A 23,357-nucleotide genomic window follows, 5' to 3' on the forward strand; every position below is an offset into this window, starting at 1 on the left:
GAACATGATGAGTACCTTTTAGCATCATTTCCAGCTTTTTGCTTCTGTAGACTGTGTTAAAAATGCATTTGGTTTTAAAAAGCATAATAATTGTTAATGATTTTGAAAAATGAAAATACGCATCATTTAAGAATCCATATAACCTAAAATAAATCTTCAATGAAATCATCCATAACATTTGATATCAGTTTTAAAACAATCTCAAAGCACTTACTGTCACTATTTTGAAGAATCATGAATCATATGAATCATATGAACATATGAATCATTATGTTTAGGTTAAATTTCATAAATATCTGAGTTGCATGATACATAAAAATAAATGAGACAGAATTGAAACACCCACTGTTATTAACATTTCTTATTTATTTTCAAGAACATTTATTTTTGTTTCATATCCCTACCTTCTGTCTGGAAGAAAGTAAATTTTAACATAAGGATTCCTTGGCCTCCCATCTTCCCTGGAAGGGAGATCCTTTGCTCCCAAAATTGTAACTATTAATTGGTGACCAACCTTGTCAAACCATAGTTTTATCTGAAAAGCAAAAATATTCATTTATCAGCTCAAACTTTTACTACCATAACATAATGCTTACATTCCCAATCTTTCCCCATTCTCTTACACTAATATGAGCACAGAATAAGTTTTACTTCATAAATTGCACTTAGTTAAAATAAAAGGATATGCTATAATAACTTCAATGAACAGAGGCAATAATTCAGATTATTTTGGATGGATTGATAAATCACTTGAGCTTTTTGTTATCCTAATGTGATTGCTTATTAACATGCACATAATAATTACCCTAAGAACTTCACATACAATGACTGTGTTTGCCTATCTTTATGTAAGAATCATATTTTAGTTCCCCTAAAATAATGAGTTCAGAATAAATGCTCAAATGAACTGAAGAGATACCTCATTTATATGGCATTCGTAGGGAATTTTTAAGCAAATGTTTTAAAAGACAAAACATTTCATTTGAAAAGACATTTTAAAGATTACAAGCAAGGTAGAATTACCAGTGGCTTTAGTCCATAGACTCCTTGATTTTGTATTTAAAGCCATAATAAATTCATCTTTATAGGTTTCTCTTACACAGACATCGAGTCCCTTTTTCATTAGAGGAGAAGATATATTACATCCTTAGAATAAAAGGGTATTATTTTACCATTCGAGATGAGAAGATGGGAGTAACTTCTCTGACATAATTAGGAATTGGAACTTCACATCCAGCTGCTAAATTCATTTGATTTAACAATTGTCACCTCCCACACACATACCTCACACTCCCACACCTAGCTAGCTAATTCTACCCTGTCAGGATGTATAACTTGGCTCTAATCCACGTTTTGGTTCGGAACTCATCACATCTCTGGCCATTATCTTGAAATTGAATCCAAAATCTGAAAGTTGGGAATAAAATTATATACTGTTTAATAGTTTAATTTTTCCTTTAATTTGGAAGTTTAATATTTGCAGCAGTTAAAAAAAATGTTAATATACATCTCATGTCCGTCATTCCCTCTCCTCCTGAAATGGACAGTCAGGTCTGGACCAGGTTCTGAGATATACAAATAAATATATAACATATATACACATGCATAAAAATCACCTAAATATATATATATGTATATATGATATATTGGTAATTTGGTTCTAATTCTAACATGGCTCTGTTGAGTCTCTCAATTCATATCTCAGAGAACGAGAGGCTGAATGAGACTTTTGAGTCCAAAGAAGAGGACTAATGGCCCAGAAGAGTATATAAAATTATTTACCATGCTCTTCTGTCAAATGGAATTAGCCCTCTTAATAACAGCAAGAAATATTTAATTTTAAAAATTATAATTAATACCCTTTATGTTATATTAAGCCCTCATATTTAAAATGCAGGTATTACCATGCTGTCGTGTAACAAAGTTTTCTTAATAGAGCTGCAAAGTACAGTCTCTAGAAAAGTGTTTCTTAAAGGGTGGTTCACTAACCTTACATCTGTGTTATCTGGCTTATTTGTTGAAAAGTTACAAATTCCTGTGGCCCACCCCTCACCTACTGAATCAGAATGGGGCCCAGGTTTTTGTTTGTTTGTTTTTTTGACAAATTTCAACAAGTCCTCCTGGTGATTCTCATGGGCATTAAAGTTTGAGAACCACTGCCTGAAACTAGGGGATTAACACCCTGAAAGAAAAAAAAAACCTCTTCAACATGCGAATAGAAAAAAGTTCAAATATTTGCTTGTGTAACAACATTAGAACATAGATACGGGTGAGGGTAAGTGGAAAAAAAAAGAAACCATTGTTCTGGCAAAAGACATGAGGGGAAAACAACAAGAAAAAAAGTAAGAAATACAAGAGTGTCTTTATATGAGATGAAACAGAGATGTTGTCAGAGCGTATCATGGTTCTTCTAAAATGTGTGACCAAAAACCCCATTAATTTCTGATATTCTCTATTTTCTATAGCAATCAAAAATCTTATGGCTTTATATTTCCAGGACAATTAAAAACACTTCTCTGAGGATCATGATATGATTATTAGGCACTTCAAAGAAAAAAAGATTCTGAAAGGCTAAAAAAAAAAAAAAAAAAAGAAAAAAGAAAACCTTTTTCTGGTAAACTGTACATTTAGAAACAAAGAAACAATAATAATAATTATTAGACTAAGCTCATAATTATTGGAGCAAGTTACTGATTTCTGTAAATTGTTTCTGACGGATGAGACTAAGCATTTGCCATCTTCACAGGTGATATTTTTGCTCCTCTAAACTCATTAGACACAAACATTTGAGATACATAACTTCAAATGCTTGATAAGCAGTATTCTTTTTAGATTTTCCTATGCCACAGAAAACTAAAATTATCATTTGTGAGTAATATTCATTTTTCATACAAGCAGATACTAGGCATATGGCCTCCATATATACATTTTATAAAATTTATAAAATTATACTTTTCAGATATATAAATGTTAATATAGTACATTTTAATTTTATGGGCTTTTTAGTCAAAATTACAACTTTTAATAAACTGTTTTAAACTAGGCGTTTGATCGATAGCCCTAATTTTCATTTTATATTACAGGACTTGCATTGAAGTTTTTAATAGATATCCAGTTCACATTAGCAAAACAATTATTTTATTAGCTAGATTATTTTATCACATTCCTAAATTTCTTATCTGTGCTTTTCAAATGATAGGTGAAAATATATCTGTTGATTCCCCCAAAATATAATAAGTGGATTTCCGCAGTTCTAGATGACATACTTCTGATTTTACCTCTATTTCATTAATAAAAATCTTGGAGCATCTTTTTAATTGTTTGCATATAATAATCATTCCAGCTTTATCATGTACCCATTTTTAAATGTCCTAAGGAGAACCTGAACAGCACAAGTAAATATTTAACACTATATAATATTAAGTAGAACAACTGTAATTTTTCAAATTTAAACTAAATTAGTATTATTCAAAACCAACAACAACAAAAAAAAACATGCAGCAAAGCAAGGAAAGCATAATACTACTTAAAAAAAACAACTATATTGTCATTATTTTACCATGTAAGGGTTTCCTAATGAAAAGAGGCAAACAACTTGTACCAAGCGTTACATTAAAATTAAATCCCATTTCAATTACAAAATGTGAACAGCATAAACCCAACACATTTTATTTAGATAATCATTTTGTTCTTTCAAAATAACACACTTTTCAAACTTGAACCTTATATATTAAATGGATAAAATTCATATTTTAGATAAGGTACAAATTTATTTGCCAATCTCCTCAAGGATTTGTTGCTTGGAAAATGCAAGAGAAAGATGTTAAGTGATAAAATGAATGATTTAAAGAGACAGAAAACTTAGTGTAATAAAAAAAAAATATCAGCAGTATAAAATTAGCTAGTTTTGTCAATATTCTATACACAAGTGCAGTCTGAAACCTATCAAGTTTTAGCATTCAGTGGATCATATAAAATCACTAACAGAGATTGTCTCTTTAAATTTTAATTGTATTTTCATCTCCATGCAGAAATTTTACAAGCTGGCTTATAAAATGATTTGAAAGTCAATAATATGGTTTGGAGCAACATACCAAAACAAGTTTCCTACTACGCATTTTCCAAAAACATACAAATAAGGGTTAAAACACAACTTTCGTTTCTATCAGGCAGACAGGGCCTTTACCTGAACCCTAGGAACAAAAGGCGTTGTTCTTCTACTAAGGCTTTGGCTCTGGTAAGCAAAATTAAAGAAAAAAGCAATAAAACAAAACCAAAAAGGACAACACGCTGGGACTAAAAGACCAAAAGTAAAAACAAACACATAAAACTATCCCTTAAATATTATTTTTCCATAACAATACATATCTGAATTAAGGACTTCAATGTAACAAGTTAATTTTGCCAAAATGCTAAGATATATAAAAACTATATAAAATCAGATGTTTAAATGTAATCAACACAACAGGAATTAAGAGCGAACGTAAAACAACATTTTTGGGCTTGTATATTCTGAAAGAATGAGTGTAAACATAATCCAGGAGTCAAGAAATTTCAGGTTTTACCCTTAAATGCTCTACATAGAAAAAAATCAGTCCATGAAGTTACATAAAAATGCACCATAGAATTATTATTAGTGAAAAGTCATCTGTAGAAGTAATCATGTGACTTCTCTAAAACACATCTAACAAAAATTTTAAAAACATTAGCCAAGTTGGCTCTAGCATTTCTTAAAAGAATAAACACAGTAAGATAAAAGCGTGTGGAACACACTGTACTAACTAGTTGATTCACACCTTAAGAATTTATACCAGGTTCTAGTATTTAAACACCATTTTTAAACATTTATTACATACTATACAAGGTAATACTGTTTATTGCTAATCACACTTATTAATGATAATACCTCAATTCTTTTTATTTATACAATTCTGCCTCTACTGGCAGGTTATTGCAAGTTCATTGTCTCCAACAAAACTAGAAGGTAGGTGCTATTATCTCCAATTTGAAATAAGGAGACATAGAGAAGGCTGGATATACTTGCCCATATTCAAACAAAAAGTAAGATAGTGTAAAGGTAAAAAAAAAAAAATAAAGCCTGGTTCTAAAGAAGAAAACAAGAAAAGGAAGGGAAGGGAAGGGAAGGGAAGGGAAGGGAAGGGAAGGGAAGGGAAGGGAAGGGAAGGGAAGGGGGGAAAAAAGCCCAGTTCTGATTAAATCATTGTTTCAAATTCTTATAATAAAATCAAATTTTCTTTCTCTTTTGGCTTATCCTGTTTTCATTTGGAAACAGTTACCAAAAGACATCACAATAATCAGAATTTTGTGCCTTTAGTAAGGCATGCTAATAACTAAATAGGAACAAAATCAGAAGCATATATCAGGGTTTGGGAAGGGATTTCAAGGCATTCAATTCTTCCTTCCCTAAGATTCCATTCCATTCCTCACATTTCCCATTCTCCTGTCTAATTCAAAGAGTTATCAATAAAGGCTTCAGACCTTTCCATTTCTATAAGGAAACAGATAATAAGTACTAGGAGGACTGTTGCCTAATTTGATTGTCACCAGATAGACACTATTTAAGACATAAATCTAAAACCCAAAGGAAAGCAGATCTTAAAAGCAGACATCAGTCATGAGTCATCTTTCTCTCTCTCCAAAAACCAAGGCAGTCTCAAATCTAAGCAGTCTTCCTTTTGTGTGGAGACATTTCCAAAGGAAGAAAGAAATCTTTAGATATGGAGTATGTTACTGATAGCTGTCTGCATGATCCTAGGTGAATACTTCTCTAACAAATGGGCCAAGGATGGATGAAACGCATAGAGATTAACAAGGCCAGCTGAACAAAGGAACTAACAATATACTCTATTTGGAAATAGATTTTATTTTCCTTCTCCTCTCACCTGTTCTACCTGTTTTAGACCCAAAGCAACAGGTAATGGAAGATTTGCGCAGGTAAGTTTTACTTCATAAACTAAAAAAGCTTAATTTGAAATGAACAGCACTTCAAAATAAATTCGTCCTTTACAGCAAACATTTTCCATCTTCTAAGATGATCTCAAGTAAGCAATTCACAGGTTTCTGAAATCAGTTGTCTACAATCTAGGGCAATTTAAACCTAATCTTTACCTATAAGTTTACACATTAAACTTGGCTGGAAAAAACATATTTCTGTTTTGCTAGTGTTTTTAATTGAGACGAAATTCACATATAATAAAAGTAACCATTCTAAGGTATACAATTTAATGGCATTTAGTACATTCACGATACTATGCAACTACCGCTTTCTTATAGTTTGAAAACTTGTCATCACCCCCAGAATACCCTATGTACCTGTTTGTACCTATGAAGTAATCAACTCCCATTCCCCTAATGCCCCAACTCCTGGCAACTACTAAGTTGCCTTCTGTCTCAATAGATTCTGGATATTTCATACATGAATGGTGAACTATTACGTATTGCATTGCAATTTGCGATTCATATTGATTCATTTATTTTACAGGAAATATCTGATGAAACCTGTGACAACTCAGCCTCATACAAATGAAGAATTGAATTTGTACACTATTTTGCATTTGTTTCATGTTTATTTACGAGAGAGAGACAGACAGCGTGAGTGGGGGAGGGGCAGAGAGAGAGGGAGATACAGAATCCAAAGAAGGCTCCAGGCTCTGAGCTGTCAGCTCAGATGCGGGGCTCAAACTCATGAACCGCAAGATCATGACCTGAGTCGAAGTGGGACACTTAACCGACTGAGCCACCTAGGTGCCCCTTTGCATTTTTAATGTCACTTTGCATCATACACTGCACTATCTTTAGGGCATTCCTTTTATGCAATGCTTCTGGAATAACAAGGTTGTGATGATGAGGTACAAAACATAAAAGCTCAAGGGAATAAACCTTCATTTATAGGAAGTTTTTAAAAGGCTGTAGAGTTTCTAAGGATATTGAAAGATACATACCTATTCTTCAGTTACTTACTCCATTTAAATGGGCATACAAAATGGATATGGACAATATTTACAAACCCATCACTAAAAATGGAGTCAGAAAAATATTAAAACAAAGTAACTTAGGGAAACATTGTAGACATAAAGCAACCACAGAACCAGAAGTAAAATAAAATTATTATCAGTAAGAATCAATGTGTTCTTATAGAAAGAAAGAATTTTAAGCTTCTCACGTTTAAAAAGAGTCAAAGGCTATATTTTATCTTAACACTGTTTCAAAAAGTAGCCAACTAATTTAAATTATTGATTTTTAATTTAATTTTAAGTGGTTGATTTAATCATTTAAATTATTAACTTTAAAGAATTGAAAGAACTACAAAAGTAATCCCCTAAAGAAGCAAACTATTAAACTGTGGAAGAACGTAAGTTTTAAAAAGAATCAAAATAAGAGAGTTTTGACACAGCCAAGGCTAACATACAGTCCAGGTGTCATAAACCTGAACTCAAAATGATTTTCTCACCAAATACATTTATAGCACTTTCATACTTATGCCCTAGAATAATAACCAGCAACAGCAGAATTCAAGCATAGAGAGGAAATAAACTGCATAAAGTTTTAAAAATATCAACAGCCTTGAAATGAAAGTTTAAACAACAATTTAAATTATATGTATATTTCTACTTGAGAAAATATCAGTCCACGAACTGACCTGATACATTAGGAGGTCAGCTTATATACCATACAAATTTTCTTTGTTCTCCAGAATTAGCAATGCCATAAAATTGTGAGCTATGGGCATAGGTAAAAACTCACCAGAATAAAAATGCCCAAAGGTAAAATAAATGGAAGGATATAGGGATTGTAATGTTGCCTTGCGACTTCCCGGGAATTTTCCCAAAAGGTGATAAATATGGACATATTTTCCTAAACTCTACATCTTAGAGAAAACCAAAATGGTCTCCAGTTGGCAGGAATAGGGTTAAATATAAAGGAAACACTATATCCAGAAGGATATCTTGCTTATGTTTCCTGCATGCAAAGAATGAAAATAAAATTAAGTTTCATGAAGATGAAATCTGTGTCTATCGGATTGTTCACAGTTATATTCCCAGCAACTGGGATTAAGGTTGACCCAGGGCCAGAGCTTAACATATATTTCTTGAGTCAATGATTGAAGATTAATTTCATACAAACATTTTTGAGGAAAATTTGGCAACAGATTTCAAGAATCTCAAATTTTTTTCTCTTTCCTTCTCTTCCTGTAATTTTACTTCTGAAAAGTTATCCTGACAAAAGAATGTTTTGTTCGACCTAACAGAATATGTAAGAGTTATACTGAAGGATTTCCATGGCATCATTGTTTATAGTTATATAAATTAAGAACAAGCAAGATGTCCCATTATAGAGAATTAAGTTAAAATGGTATATTGGCTATTAAAATAATTTTAAGAGAAATTTTGAAAGAAAAAAGTTTTAAAGAAAAATGTGCACAATATATTACTCAGTAAAAAAGCAGATTTCAAAATATTATACACAGATTTATTAGTTTTGTTTAAACATTTATATGTATGTGAATGTTACACTTTAGTGACAGGTTATACGTGATTTTATTTTTTATGTATTTATCTGCACTCTAGATTTTCCACAATAAATATGTATAGTATTTATTAACACCATCTTACTGGAACATATCCCTTCCAAGTCATAAGAAAATGATAAAATATACACATTTTAAACTATAATTACATGGATTTTAAACTAACATCATTTATAAATGTAAATATTATGACTTGAAATCATTAATTATATATTTAGAAGTATAACTTTTAAGTTTATGTTTCCCTAAAATATTTAAGTCTTACCTTTCTACTATCTTCATTTTGAACCATGATGAAAAATAGCTGAATTTGAAATTTGTCTAAATGCCTGCACTACACTCCTTAATCTTCCCCCCACTTCCATACGCCCTGGGATTTCAAAGTCAGTAACAAAGCAATACTTACTTACTATGAAGTCTAACTTCCACTCCCTCTTCCACCAACTGAAGCCAACTACACACACACACACACACACACACACACACTCTCTCACACACACACACACACACATTTATTTATGTACTGGCATCATCCAGTCATACTATGCATTATTTAAAGATGGACTATTTCACTGAATCCATAATAATTAAAAAGAAATGGTTAATGTCTATTAGCACTTTCTAAAATGGTGAAAGTACACATATGTTTGTAACTACAAATGACAACATCTGTGCTGTCAATATGTGTAAAAGAATAAGTTGAAAGATGCTACTTATGATGGAAACTGAAAAAAAAAAAAAAAGACCACTGTCTTCAAATGAAAAGGTTCACTCTGTTTATGAGAGAAAGTAAACAAAAATAATAAAGAGAAGAAATTCATTTTTGTAAGACATTTACAAGTTCCTGGTAAGTATCTCAACTTCTTTCTTGTGTAACTTTTCTGTCATTGCCACCTTTGTGATCAAAATAGTCCCAGAACAGCATGTCTAAGAACTATTTCAATAATTTAAATCTGTTAATTCTGCTTATACTTCCTATATCTTTTAATTAATAAAAATTCTTCACCAAAAAAATCAAACACCTCCCTTCCCCTCCCCACAAAAAAGAAATTTCAAAGCTGATTAAACAAGAAGCTTTTTCTATTGCTCTTAAAACACCAGCCCAAAAATAGTTTATTTTTTAATTGTAACATTTTTATCCAAAATTCAGTATCTGAATTTTGATAACCTAAATAGTTCTTAATAGTGATAAAACTGCAAGTTTATGCAAGTTTACTAATTCATCAACATTATGTTTCTAAACTATAACAACATGAATTTCAATATTTTAATATTTTAAATAGTTTAAAAAGAGAATGACAACTGAAGAAATTCATAATAATTGAAGGCTCAAGTTTGCAAGGCTCTTCTAATATGGACAGATAATGCCTTATTGAATTTTTCATTTTTATTATAAAATGTTCAAATTAGGGATCACTTACTATGTAATCACACAGTATACTCAGTTATCTATTAAATATTTTACCATCTATTTAGTTTTGTCTGTTGACCAAAGCATCTCAAGTACCATTATATTGAGAGCAATATTCATACCCCAATGCTTTACTGTGACATTCAAATTTCCTTGAACTCAAAAAGTAGGGAATGTATAAAATTTACTTTCATCTTAAATATACCATCTTTGTACAACACATCAATTTTATTTCTCTTAAAAGTCTAGGACAAGTTATAGTCATTTTAAGACACTGAGCAAAAATCATAACCTTGAATTTTAGAATAAAATTACTAAGGTAAAAAAGGTTTTAGATAGCATCACAAATTTTCTCGTTAAATTCCAGAAAACCTAGGGGGTATAGCTCAGTGGTAGAGCATTTGACTGCAAATTCCAGAAAACCTAATAAACTCTAATAAAGAAATACTATGCTAAGTAATTTAAATTTCAATTAACTGAAATTACTAAGAATGAGAAAGTTGATGGTTAAAAGCAAAATTATAGTCTAAGAAGCAGTTGGTTTACAAAATGCTATCATCATAAAGTGTTAACAATACTTGGTATTCCAAAAAGAGAAATTAATGTAGTGATTACATACTGAAAGTTGTCCAGACAAGTACTGTGGAACATCCCTCAACATGCCGGGACTCATGGGAGAGGTAACGGAAATAGAAGGGCGATCCATTTTTTGAGATTCGAATGAGCTGGAACCTGAAGTGGCAATTATACATAAGAAATAATAATGATGACTCTTCATTAGCATTTAATAATCTTTACCACATATCTTTTAAATTATTTATGTATTTATTTATTTAACACGTCCACAAAACATCATTAAATAGACCATTTTCTTAGCCACAGTATTCCAAATAAACTTACAGCTATGTTTTGAAAGTGTAAGTACAGCTGAGCGACTCTCTTAAGACCAAGAGTGAAACATTTTCTCTGCCAATTATAGTAAAGACCGACTTCTATGCCAGGACTTAGTTACTTTGCTATGTATATACTAAACTCGTATCCTATCATAACATATTAAGAAATTTCTAAAAATAGAAACTCTGGAAAAATCAAAACCTAAATCAAAAAAGCAACTTGAAGGCGATGCAAACTTGTAATGCTAAAAACGTAAGTACTAGAATATTAATCATGAAGTGTTTCCAGGAAGTGACACTTTAAAACCGTATGTGGAAAAGAATATAGTAAATTAGATGGGCAGAAAGGAAGAGAGGGTCTATGAAACAAGAGACATTACAGCAGAGAACCTTGGTACTCAGAAGTTATATATATGAATTTATTTCTACGGAGGGGAAGGAACGATTCAGAAAGTGAATAAAAATGGAGCTAAGGGGATAGTTGGGGGATTAAGTGCCTGGAGTTCTGGGCTACACATTTTGGCACTAATCGACTATTAATCATTATTGCCTCATTCTCTTCTGAGTGAGGCATTAACTGCGTTTGAAGAAGATGACTTTACCACTTATTTGAAGTGTGAATTGATTTGAGAGAGAGGGAAAACACCTCAAAACAAGTGGAATTCAGTAAAATAATAATAGGAAAGGTTGTGAAGATGGAATGGGCAGAAAGAATTCAGCAATATCACAAAATAAACAAAAGAGGACTTGGAAACGAATTAGACATGAGAGATAAAGGGAAAAACATGAAGATTTCAAGCCTTGTAATTAGACAGGAGATCAAGAAAATCCTTTATGTCTCTGTCTTGTTCTCTGAACAAGACTCTGCTGATATTTCTTGGGATGTAAAACACTGGACAAGTGCTGTGTTTAAGGAATGGGTGGAGGGGTGCCTGGGTGGCTCAGTCGGTTAAGCCTCCAACCTCGGCTCAGGTCATGATCTCGCGGTTTGTGAGTTCGACCCCATGTCGGGCTCTGCGCTGACAGCTCAGAGCCTGGAGCCTGCTTCCGATTCTGTGTCTCTCCATCTCTCGGCCCCTCCCCTGCTCATGCTCTGTGTCTGTCTGTCTCTCGATAATAAACATTAAAAAAAAAAAAGGAATGGGTAGAGAAGTTAATTAGAACTAACACGATACCTCTGAGACATCCAAGGAGAGATGTAAAGCAGGTAACTGCATGCAGGGATGGGACCAAATGTCGAGTAGATATTAGTGTTAGGAATCAAACCATAAAGTGTCCGCCAAATTGGAGGCATGAGTGGATAAAACACACTTCTAAAAAGGGTATAGTCTAAAATGAAGGGGGAAACTTTATGTCTTGGCATCAGAAGTAACAGTGATACCTTATATAATATTTAGAAGTGGAAAGAATGATGGCTTTATGGTGAGAAGTAAGCTCAGTTTTCTACAACGTTAAGCTTCAAGTAAGAGGAAGACACTTAACATATTATTTAAACATCCAAGGATAAAGGAATAATGACGGATCATTTTGATAATATAAATTTAAGAGTCATATGGCAATTAAAACTATTATGAAGAGAAGGATTTATTGAGGAACTAAGAGGATTAATAATTGGGCCTTGGAGAAACCTATTCTTCAACATTTAAAGAATAAAGGATTGATTCTAATTTAATTTGAGAAAGGATCCCTATCTCCTCAGAAAAATTTTAAAATTATAGACTAGGAAATTTTTAAATAGCTATAATAAGATAAAAGGTTCCACCCTGCTCATACAATACCTGAGTGATGTTAACATAAGTGAATAAGAACTGTACATATTTCATAGGACTTTTGTAAGAAATAAGTGTGATAATGTAGACACAACATCAAGCACAATCCTGGGCATCCAGTAAAATGGGAGCAGTGATGATAACGATAATGATATCATACATATAATAATTACCATTATATTAATACAGTTGACCCTTGGGTTGGGGGCTCTAGCCCCTACACAGTCAAAAATCCACAATAACTTTTGATTCTCCCAAAACTTAACTAACAATAGCAGAGAGACAGGGAGAATGAGAATCCCAAGCAGGCTCCACACTGTCAGTGCAGAGCCCCATGTGGGGCTCAATCTCATGAACCATGAGATCTGACCTCAGCCAAAATCAAGAGTCAGACGCTTAATCGACTGAGCCACCCTGGTGGCACTCATAGTATATTCTTAATTATTGTAGAATCCGATTACTTCTCATCACTTTCATTGCTACCACCGATGCCTAAGTCACCAAATAAGATACTAAAGATTCCAATGGCCTAAGTATCCAAATAAGATACTAAAGATTAAAATAGTTCCTGGGGCGCCTGGGTGGCGCAGTCGGTTAAGCGTCCGACTTCAGCCAGGTCACGATCTCGCGGTCCGTGAGTTCGAGCCCCGCGTCGGGCTCTGGGCTGATGGCTCAGAGCCTGGAGCCTGTTTCTGATTCTGTGTCTCCCTCTCTCTCTGCCCCTCCCCCGTTCATGCTCTGTCTCTCTCTGTCCCAAAAATAAATAAACGTTAAAAAAAAAAAATAAAAAAAAAAAATAAAAAGATTAAAATAGTTCCTTCACTGCCCTCTCTGCTTTCACTCTTGACTCATTTAAATTTTTTTTTTTTTTTTTTTAACGTTTTATTTATTTTTGAGACAGAGAGAGACAGAGCATGAACGGGGGAGGGGCAGAGAGAGGGGGAGACACAGAATGGAAGCAGGCTCCAGGCTCTGAGCCATCAGCCCAGAGCCTGACGCGGGGCTCGAACTCACGGACCGCGAGATCGTGACCTGGCTGAAGTCGGACGCTTAACCGACTGCGCCACCCAGGCGCCCCTCTTGACTCATTTAAACTAGTTCCAACATAGTAGCCAGATTTTAAAACATAAATCTCTCCTCAAAACCAACTTATGTAGCTACTGATTGCCCTCAGAGCAAAAGCCCAAAACAAAGTCGTCTTTAGGGAGGCTTATGAAGTCTATGCAATTTGGTGGCCATTACTCCCCACCCTTCATCCTTCCCCCCTGTTTACTCTGGTGCAGCAACACTGGCCTCCTTCTTTTTCCTAAATGCATCTTAGGCTCTCCTGCCTTAGAGCCATAGCATGACCCAGTCCCCATACCTGAAAAGCATTTCCCCCAGAGAACCACTCTTTCAAATCTTTGCTCCAATCTTCCCTTCTCAGTATGGTCTATCCTGATCATCTTATTTCAAATGGCAAACCTATTCCTCTCTTCTTTTACAATATCCCTTACTCTACTCTCAATCAATCAAGAAACAGTTCATTGGAAAAAATCCATTTGTTTAACATCTGAAATAGCACTCAGACACAAGTAATAAAAAGCGTTTATGAATTTAACATTACTTAAACTTATATGTCTCTTGTTCCTTCACCACCCTGATGTTAAGTCAGAAATTACTATCCCATTTCTAAAAATATAAATTAGAATATTATTCACTAGATTACCCCAAATATTCCCCTCACTTACTGAGAGTTAGTTTACAAAATAGTACATTTTAGGGCTCCTGGGTGGCTCAGGCATTAAGTGACTGACTTCGACTCAGGTCATGATCTCACAGTTCGTCAGCTTGAGCCCCTCTTCAGCTGAGCTCGAGCCCTGCTTTGGGTGAACGTGAACCCCGGGTGAGCTCCACTTCTCTCTCTCTCCGCCCCTTGTGGCATTCATTCTCTCTCTCGCTCTCTCTCTGCCCCTCACTCACCTGTGCGCCGCCCCCCCCCCCAAAAAAAGTAGTAAATTTTAAAATTAGAAGAAATGGAGGAAGAAAGGGCTCTCTTTTAGGAGAGATGGGTATGTTCATTATTTTTATTATGATGATGGTTTCATCTGTATGTCAACACTTACCTCCTTGTACACTTAGGTGCAATTTATGGCAGTATACCTTAATAAAGCTATCTAAAAATACGTAGTATTTAAGACAGTGTGATTAAAAAAAACTCTTGAAATATTATAGAATTTTGTACTTTATCTCACAATAACATGAAATAATGCTAAATTTTTTCATTTGTATATGACTATATATTTGATAACAAGATTATTATATTTCTTAGTTTGTGTTAATTGATTAAATACTTGAATGACATTATTATTTTCTTCTAATATAAATGAAACTTACTAGACTCCAGTTGCGCATGTGTGGTATCAGGTATTCTAGGGATATCTCTGAAATGATAGAATAAGAAAACAAGAAATTGTTTCAACAACTAATGCAACTGCTATTTTGACTATTATCAACCCACATATAACAGCACAGTATAAAATGAACAAAATTGTGCATTACATAAATAAGAAAAAACAAGCTGTGGTACTTTATTGCTAATAAAAACATTCTGAGCTAACCCCAATTATTTAAAAAGGAATAGTCATATGCACTTAGAGCAGATTTATAAAAACACATACTTTATTTTCTATGTGCTTCACTACATGATTATCCATGCTAATAAATTTTTGAATTCAAGATAAGTTTTATGATAAATATATTTGAATTCTATTCTATTCTTTATTCAGTAACATTGAAATGAAAATAAAATATAACTAAAAGAAATATTTAAAGATTCAGATTGTGACTGAAATTTTTACTGAAATGGAGTGCAATAACTCCATTGAGAAAAAATGCAGCCATGGTTTTCATTGGGACTTAAAAATTGTAACTGCACTTACACCAAAAATGTGCACGTTTTTGTTTGAGATTTGCCAGGAGAGGTAGATTTTAAAGGTTAAGATCATTCAGAAAAGTACATAAAAGAATATTAAAGATAGTAAACAAAAATATGACTAGAAGATCCTTCAATACCAAGAAATAGATTCAATTAATACACTAAGCTAATACATTGCAGTTTTATATTACAAAACTATGAAAAGACAAAATGAAAAATAGATACAATGTCGTGTGCCAGATTCACTACTCTGAATGTGAGTAGTGAATAAAACTTTTTCAATAAATAAATTTGAATTGAATAAAAAGTTTTCAATAAAACTAAGTTAGCAATGTAGAGTCATTTTCCCCAACATACAAAGAGTGCAAAATAATATACTTCAAATATTTCCTAAATGAATGAAAACGGGGCATTAGTGCTCTACAACAAAAAATAATTTCTATAGCCTCCACCCTCGAATACTCTTAACCCCAGCTTGTATTTAATAATTTGCTGCTGTCAGTGTATATATATTTTTTATTGCTTTTATTTAGCTACAAGTATATCTTTTACATTGGTTTAGAATATAAGCTTTTGTAAGGGAAACACTGCTGATATTTAATGAGTAATTTTCATAATATAAGCACAAAGGATGATATTTATTGCCAACTTTTGGAAACCATTAGTTTAATCTGTAAGTAAAAATTACAAAAGCCAAGGAATACTTTGGTATTTGATTATTTTTTTGGTCTGTTTCCTTAAAGATGTCATTTTGCTCCTTCCACTGTTCCTTCTGTTTAGGAATAGTGTGCCCTTAGGCCCTCTCTTTCCTATGTTGAAATCTCCATTTTGAAAAAATACAGAAAATTCATTGACCCTCATTTTTACAATGTAGAGGACCACAGTTCATGAAACTTTCTTCTAAAAGTAATTCTTACCGGAGCAACTGGGTGGCTCGGTAGGTCAAGCATCTGACTCCTGATTTTGGTTCAGGTCGTGATCTCACAGTTCATGAGATGGAGCTCTGCGCTGGGCTCTGCACTGACAGTGTGGAGTCTACTCGGATTCTCTCTCTCTGTTCCTCCCCCACTTGTGCTCTCTCTCCCTCTCTCTCTCTCTCTCAAAATAAATTAAACATTTTTAAAAAATGGAAAAAAAAGTTTTTTAAATAAAATTCTTAAAAAGAAATAAAAGTAACAGTTACTGAAGTCTCCTTCTCCCACCATGCCTTTGGCCATCTGTCAAGCCACTAAGACAATAAGAATAATAAACACCTAAATATTTCTTCTTTTCTAATGAACTGTGTATTCTAGCATGATAAGATAAAGTGATGTCATGATTTTTGGTGCGCTGTTTTAATAAAAATGAAAAGAAGCATTGTCCTCAAAACAATAATTTTTATGGAACAACCAGGTAATTTGCACACTACAGATTGTTTAATGGTAGTCAATTTTATAAGGCACATGTAGAAAGTGCACAGACCAACTCACCCAATAGGTCTTGAAACAACAAGCTCCACTTGTGGTTCAGGTTTGGACTCCAGAATGATGTTATATACTTCTTCAAATGTGGCTCCTTGCAAGAACCTTCCATTCCATTCTAATACTTCATCACCTATAGTACATTCCAGTAATGATAAACTTAGAAAGAAAAACTAATCCCATAAAATACACTTGAAACAAAAGCAATCTTACACTGTAATGAACTCCATAGAATACAATCACCATTATGGAGTAAGACCTACTGACAACCGTTGCATTGGCATCAAATTTGATGATGAGATGATTAGTATTTTTACCCAAAAGGACAAAGGGATTGAGGAATAAAATTACATAAAAGCTATCTCTGTGGTTTCTTAACAGGAGTCTAACTCCAGAAACTATCTAATTGTGGAAACTATTAAACTCTGTTACCTCTTTGAAAACTTTATGATTATATTCTAAGGTTTTCAATATATATGCAACAAAGCACCTTATCTAAAGTTTCTTATAAAAAGCTTAACGCTTAACATCTTATCACATCTTCTCTAAGGCATTCAAGGATCTCTCCAATGGTATCCATTACGAAAGAGATAAGGAGTAACACATTTTAGGAAATATGTATTTATCCCTGAAGTTTGTTTCCTAAACTGTTGGAATTTTTTTCAAAAGAAAAATGAAGGCTTACAAGAAGCTAAATAATACTAGATACACAATAAGAGTATCCGTCAGCAAAAAAAATTATATCAGTAAATATAAAAATCTTTTTATCTAATGTGACTCCAGAAACAATAGTTATACTTTCCATTAATGAATAAAGTTTAAATATCTAAGTTAAAGAAGCCTTTGTTTTTGGTCAAATCACTTCCAAACGAGGATAACTTTTTTATAACTACTTGAGTTTAACAGTTTAAATATAAAAAATCAAAGATAGAAACCTACCTGGTCTAAGATGTCCTACAGTATCAGCTAAACTTCCTTTTTTTACTTTGGTAATAAATGCACAAAGCCGACCTGATTCAGTCATCTTTCCTCCTACAACCTGTTTAAAAGAGGAAAGTGTTTAAAACAGGCATACTGTTCAAAGGAACATAGTTGCAGATTCAAGTAAAAAATAACTAGACAATTTGTAGCTTTTAAAACTATAATATTCTAAAAATAATTTTTAAATAATATACTGTTATTATTAGGAACTAAATACATGTGAACTATTCTCACATGTTCTAAAATTTTCACAATTTAATCTATTATTTGTAAAAAATATTGCATACCTTAGAAAAAATTGAATAATTTGTAATTTCTGTCTTAAAGAATAATTTTTATCATTTCTAAAAACATTCTATTACAGTACTATATAGTTATATTAACATTTCCTTTTTTTTTAAGTTTATTTATTTTGAGAGAGAGAGAGAGAGAGAGAGAGAGACAGACAGTGTGAGGGGGGGTGCGCAGAGAGTCAGGGAGAGAATCCAAAGCAGGCCCCAAACTGTCAGTCGAGAGCCTGACATGGGGCTCGATCTCATAAACCATGAGATCATGACCTGAGCCGATATCAAGAGTTGGACACTAAACCAACTGAGCTACCCAGGAACCCCTATATTAACATTTCTAGCTGTAGATTTCAAATATCATGATCATATAAATATTTGTTACTTTGATGACAGTTATGATAATCTACTAAAATTTCATTAGTTAGTAATATTTTAGGCACATTGGTAATGTATATGGTGATGATGGATTTTTTTCTGAGAAAATTACAAAGTGTACTGAATCTCATTTGAATTCATGTAAACTTTAAACCATTGGCATCCCAATTTTTTTTCTACTTTTATGTTGTTATTTACATATATCTGTTAGAAAAAGGAAAAAAAAATGTCAGCAATAATGCTGTGGAGTCATATGTGTACCTGTAAGACTGACCTCTTACAAAAATTAATGCTTCTGATCAACTACCATTCAATCACTATATCACCTTTATAGCATGTTAAGCAAACAGTGGTAATTAATTTCATTAACTAGTTATGTTTTTTCTCTAAATTGAGCGAATGATATCTGAATTTTAAAAATCACTGACTTATTGCATGTATTTAATCCCAAGTTGCAATGATTCACACCCAGTTGCAGTTCAGTTAATATTTACTGAAGATTCCTATGTTTCATTCTGAAAATTAAATGTATAGGTATTATGGGCCAACATCCTTATGTTACCATTTTTAAACTTCCTTGGCTTGATAACCTTCAATAGCAATAATCACCTACACTATTATTATGGCTGAAATCGTACAGTGTGCCTGGCACTGTGCTAAATGCTTGTGTAGTGCTTTATTTAAGCTTATGATAACAACTCAATAAGCATTATTATCTCCATTTTACCGATGAGGAATCTGAGGCTAAGCGAAGGTTAGCTGCCCAATGTCATGTTGCTAATAACTGTTATAACCAGGAATCAAGCCAAGACTTCCTAACCTCTACTCTTCACTGTTCTAACACCGTTGGACAGATCTGGATTTAAATCCCACCTTCATCATCATCTTTGTGACCGTGGGCAAGTTATGACACCTCTCTAAGCCTGTTTCTCATCTGGTGTGTTAAATAACACAATAGTAGTAAAACACTCAGATGAGTGTCAGCTCCATGGCAGTCACCCAATAAACGTTAGTTGGGCAATTCCACTTACACCCAAAGTTTTCTAATAATTCACTGTATTCTATGGGACAACTTCTGTGGCAACTGCTTAACTCTAACAACCATTTACTCTTTTTTTTCATTTCAGGTTTTAATTTGTCATACAGATGCATGCATGCGCGCACGCGCGCACACACACACACACACACACACACACACACACACACACAAATAACCCCACAGAGCTCTATTTGATCTACTTACCAAATAACTATCTGGTATTTTATAGTCGAATATATATCAAGATTTATATTAAAACTCTTAGCATACGTATTTTTGAGTTTCCAGACTTTAAACGGTATTCTCTTCCTCATACACACGCATACTCACAAACCCACATACACATTGTGCTACCCTTACACAAAAATTATATTGCAATTGTTAAAAAACAAAATTCAACCAAGTAAATTTGAAGATCTAATTGGCTTTACTAAACAATTCATGAATCGGGCAGCATCCCATCCAGCAAGCAGAGGAGAGCTCTACTGAGCTCAACAAAAGAAAAGTTTCCAGAGGCAGAGAAAGGGCATTTAAAAAATAGGAAAAAGGAATTCATTAGCAAAGAATGTATTTTGAAGACTCTTCTAAAAGAGGGTCTAACAATAAATTTTTAGTATCGACCAGGAAATTCCACGTTGACTGGATAAAAAATATTACTTGGAACATGCACAAGTTTTGGTTAATGAGTGCAAATGCTTGGGAATTCTTGAAAATTGGGGAAAAACACTAAGTATAGGTTGGAAAGAGTTATTATACCTTTTGCTTTTCTCATAAATCTACAAAGGAGTGGAGAGCCAAAACCTCATATGTTTCATCACATACCTTCAAGCCAAGCATTGCTCCTGAATCTCGAGGTACGCTTCCATCTTTTAGACGCTTATTTAACAAAATACGACCAATTAAACGATCTCCATCTTTAGATGGCTGCCACGTCACAGGGTGCTGACATATTGCATCAACAAACAAAGAAATTAATGTTCTTTTTCGATAAAGGACCCCTTGTTGTACAATCTCTCTGAACTCCTGATTACCAAAGTGTTATGATTACACAAACCAGTTTGTATTCAAAACATTGATCAAAAGCACATACTACATTATGCTTATAAGGTCAAGATTTTTCAAAATCCAATTATTTCAAATTCCTACAGAGCCCTCACACATTACTGCAGTTATATCGTTCTATAAATCTGAGAAATGTTGAAAACACATGCAAACTATCCACGCGCTGAAGATTAATTACAAATGGACAAGACAAAAAAGATGGATTGAAATTCTATGTAGCTAAACTCATTTAAAAATGATATTTTAATCTTCAAACGCTTTTGGAAGACTCTGAAAGACTTAATTGCAGTAAAAGTTAAAAGCTAAAGTTATATTAAAACATGAAATTTGAACCTATGATGAGGGCTTCCTTGAAACAGGTTTCTAGGTTAAAACTGTAACGATACACAAGCCCCCGTAACTTTTCAGTTGAATATGCATGAGAGAAAACAGGCCAGATTCAAAGGTGAGGCTAGTTGATAGTGCTCAGTTTTTGTAGGTTCATTGATTCTTTCAGGTCTTTGATCCATTTAGTAAATTAACTTTGTTGGCTAACTCAGTGGTATCCACTGTGAAGCAGCTTGAAAATGTTAGGAGTTTATCTCTTTGTCAGGAGAGAACCAAACCCTTTACGAATCATGACACCATCCACTATGAATTATATGTCAAATAACAAAGTAAATGATTTGTGTAATCACAGTTTCACAGTTATCTAAAAGTAACATGCACATCTTCATGCAGAATTTGGCAGGCAAAAGACAAGTTCCAATCAATCACATCTATATGGTAAAAAGATTTCAAAAGTCTCACTACACTAAAAGCAAAAATAATAAATACCAAAGCAGATGGCAATGGTTCTAGTACTAATTAATACTACATTAAAATGCTATGACAATAAAACAAAAGAGCAAAATGACAGTGAAAGGGAAAAAAGAAAAACAACTTTTTCTGTGCAAACAGACCCAATTATCTCCCTTTTGCCTGGGATTGAAACTATTAATAATTTAATTTTCATCCCAAGGAAAACATATGCAAGCAATCAAATAAGCCAATCCAAAAATTCTTCATATTTGTGGTTTATAAAAACATCACAAAGTTCTCTCATGCGACCGTAGACAAAGCATTCCTTCGATCCTAATTTTTTATTTCATTTACTTATTTTTTGGTATGCCGTCAAACAACAAAAACAGCAAAACAAGCGAGAAGTATTTTGGTTTGTTTGTTTGTTTTGGTTTTGTTTTTCTTTTCTGCACCTTAAGAAATGCTACATTGACCCTTGAAATGCCCTGTCCTTTTATTATGTTCTGTTTGAATGAGTGACAGAGAGCAAACGAAGACCAAATGAGCAGGTTAAAAGGCAGGCTCCACAATCTCAGTACCTTATCACTATGGCTATGCTCCTCGTTAAGGGTTGTGCTACTACAGGTATCTACCCCAGAGTCCTTAATCTGAGGCTCAGACCATTCCAAATCCTCTTCCAAAGAGTGGCCACCAAAGTACATCATTTTCTTTTGTCTCTCAGACCTGGTGTTAGAGTCCGACAAAACTGCCTGCTCACTAGTTTTTCTTTTTCCCTTTTGACTGTCCCCTACAGGTGTGGGATAAAAAGAAAAAAAAAAAAAGATACAAAAAAGAAAACATGCAAAGGTGTAAATCAAAAAGGAAAAGTGAAATGAAAAACGAAAATTAAATAGTAAGGCTCCACATGTCTCACCAAAGACATTGGGGATGCCTCACTGCTATGCCAAGACGTATGGTCCAACCAGTTGTAATCCATGTCTCCTGTGAGAGTCAGACAGACAAAGAGTGCAGTAAAGGAGACAGCGAAAGAAAGGACAGACAAAGACATTATAAACATTGTTAACTGTGTGATCCTCTCTGGTTTCAAGAACTTTGTCTGCAGCACTCACTATATATACCAAGAGAAAGCTAAGATTCCAAATGAGTAAAATTTATAGAATGCAGAATATAAAGTTTATGTACTCTAGATGGATCCTACAGGGCCAAAGCTCTGCAAGAAGAGAAAAGGCTAATAATAATAAACAGGAATAGAAATGAAAAAAATTATATATTCCAAAAAAGAAAAAAACTATCCACTGTGTCTGTTACTCAGGCTATTTTTTTTTCCATGCTGGCCTATAGACATGAGCAAAGATTAAGGAACATTTTAAAAATTAGACAGTGGTTTGCCAATAACCACTACAACAAAAAGCCAAGTAATTAAATGTTGTTCCTGGAATGTAGTATGATATTCTTTATAATGTTGAAACCTCCTAAAAAACTTTGGGTGGCTTAAAAAAAGAAGAATTGGTTACACAAAAGATTAGTTTTGTAAGAAAATGACAAAACAGAGTCACTCAATTTCTATTAGGAAAAATAAAATAAATCTTTACTTAAATATCATGAATAATTTAAAATTACTTTGAAATAACTCTTCAACTTTTTTGCAGAAATTGCACTCATAAAAAGTACATTTTCTTTTAAAATAATTTTGTCACACAACTTATGTAACTGGCAACTAAGAAAGGTTTTCCATTTCCCAAATGTAGGTGCTTCTCATTTGCCTTACATTTGAAAAAAAAAAAGTATTTTTAGTCTATATGTGCACATATATCTTTTTAAGCCCTAGTTGTACT

At 33.3% G+C, this 23,357-nt stretch overlaps 1 protein-coding gene across 1 annotated transcript in view; it reads right to left on the reverse strand.

Annotated features, from left to right (window-relative positions):
- RIMS2 (regulating synaptic membrane exocytosis 2) overlaps positions 1-23,357 on the reverse strand; it is a 615,364-nt gene that overhangs the window by 274,454 nt on the left and 317,553 nt on the right. Inside the window, 7 exon segments of the mRNA XM_032591921.1 lie at positions 405-535; positions 10,579-10,691; positions 14,998-15,044; positions 17,008-17,131; positions 17,938-18,037; positions 20,503-20,622; positions 22,436-22,503. Coding sequence (XP_032447812.1) covers positions 405-535; positions 10,579-10,691; positions 14,998-15,044; positions 17,008-17,131; positions 17,938-18,037; positions 20,503-20,622; positions 22,436-22,503 — 703 coding nt within the window.

The sequence above is a fragment of the Lynx canadensis genome, chromosome F2 (genome assembly GCF_007474595.2).
Source record: "Lynx canadensis isolate LIC74 chromosome F2, mLynCan4.pri.v2, whole genome shotgun sequence".
Classification (NCBI taxonomy): Eukaryota; Metazoa; Chordata; class Mammalia; order Carnivora; family Felidae; genus Lynx; species Lynx canadensis.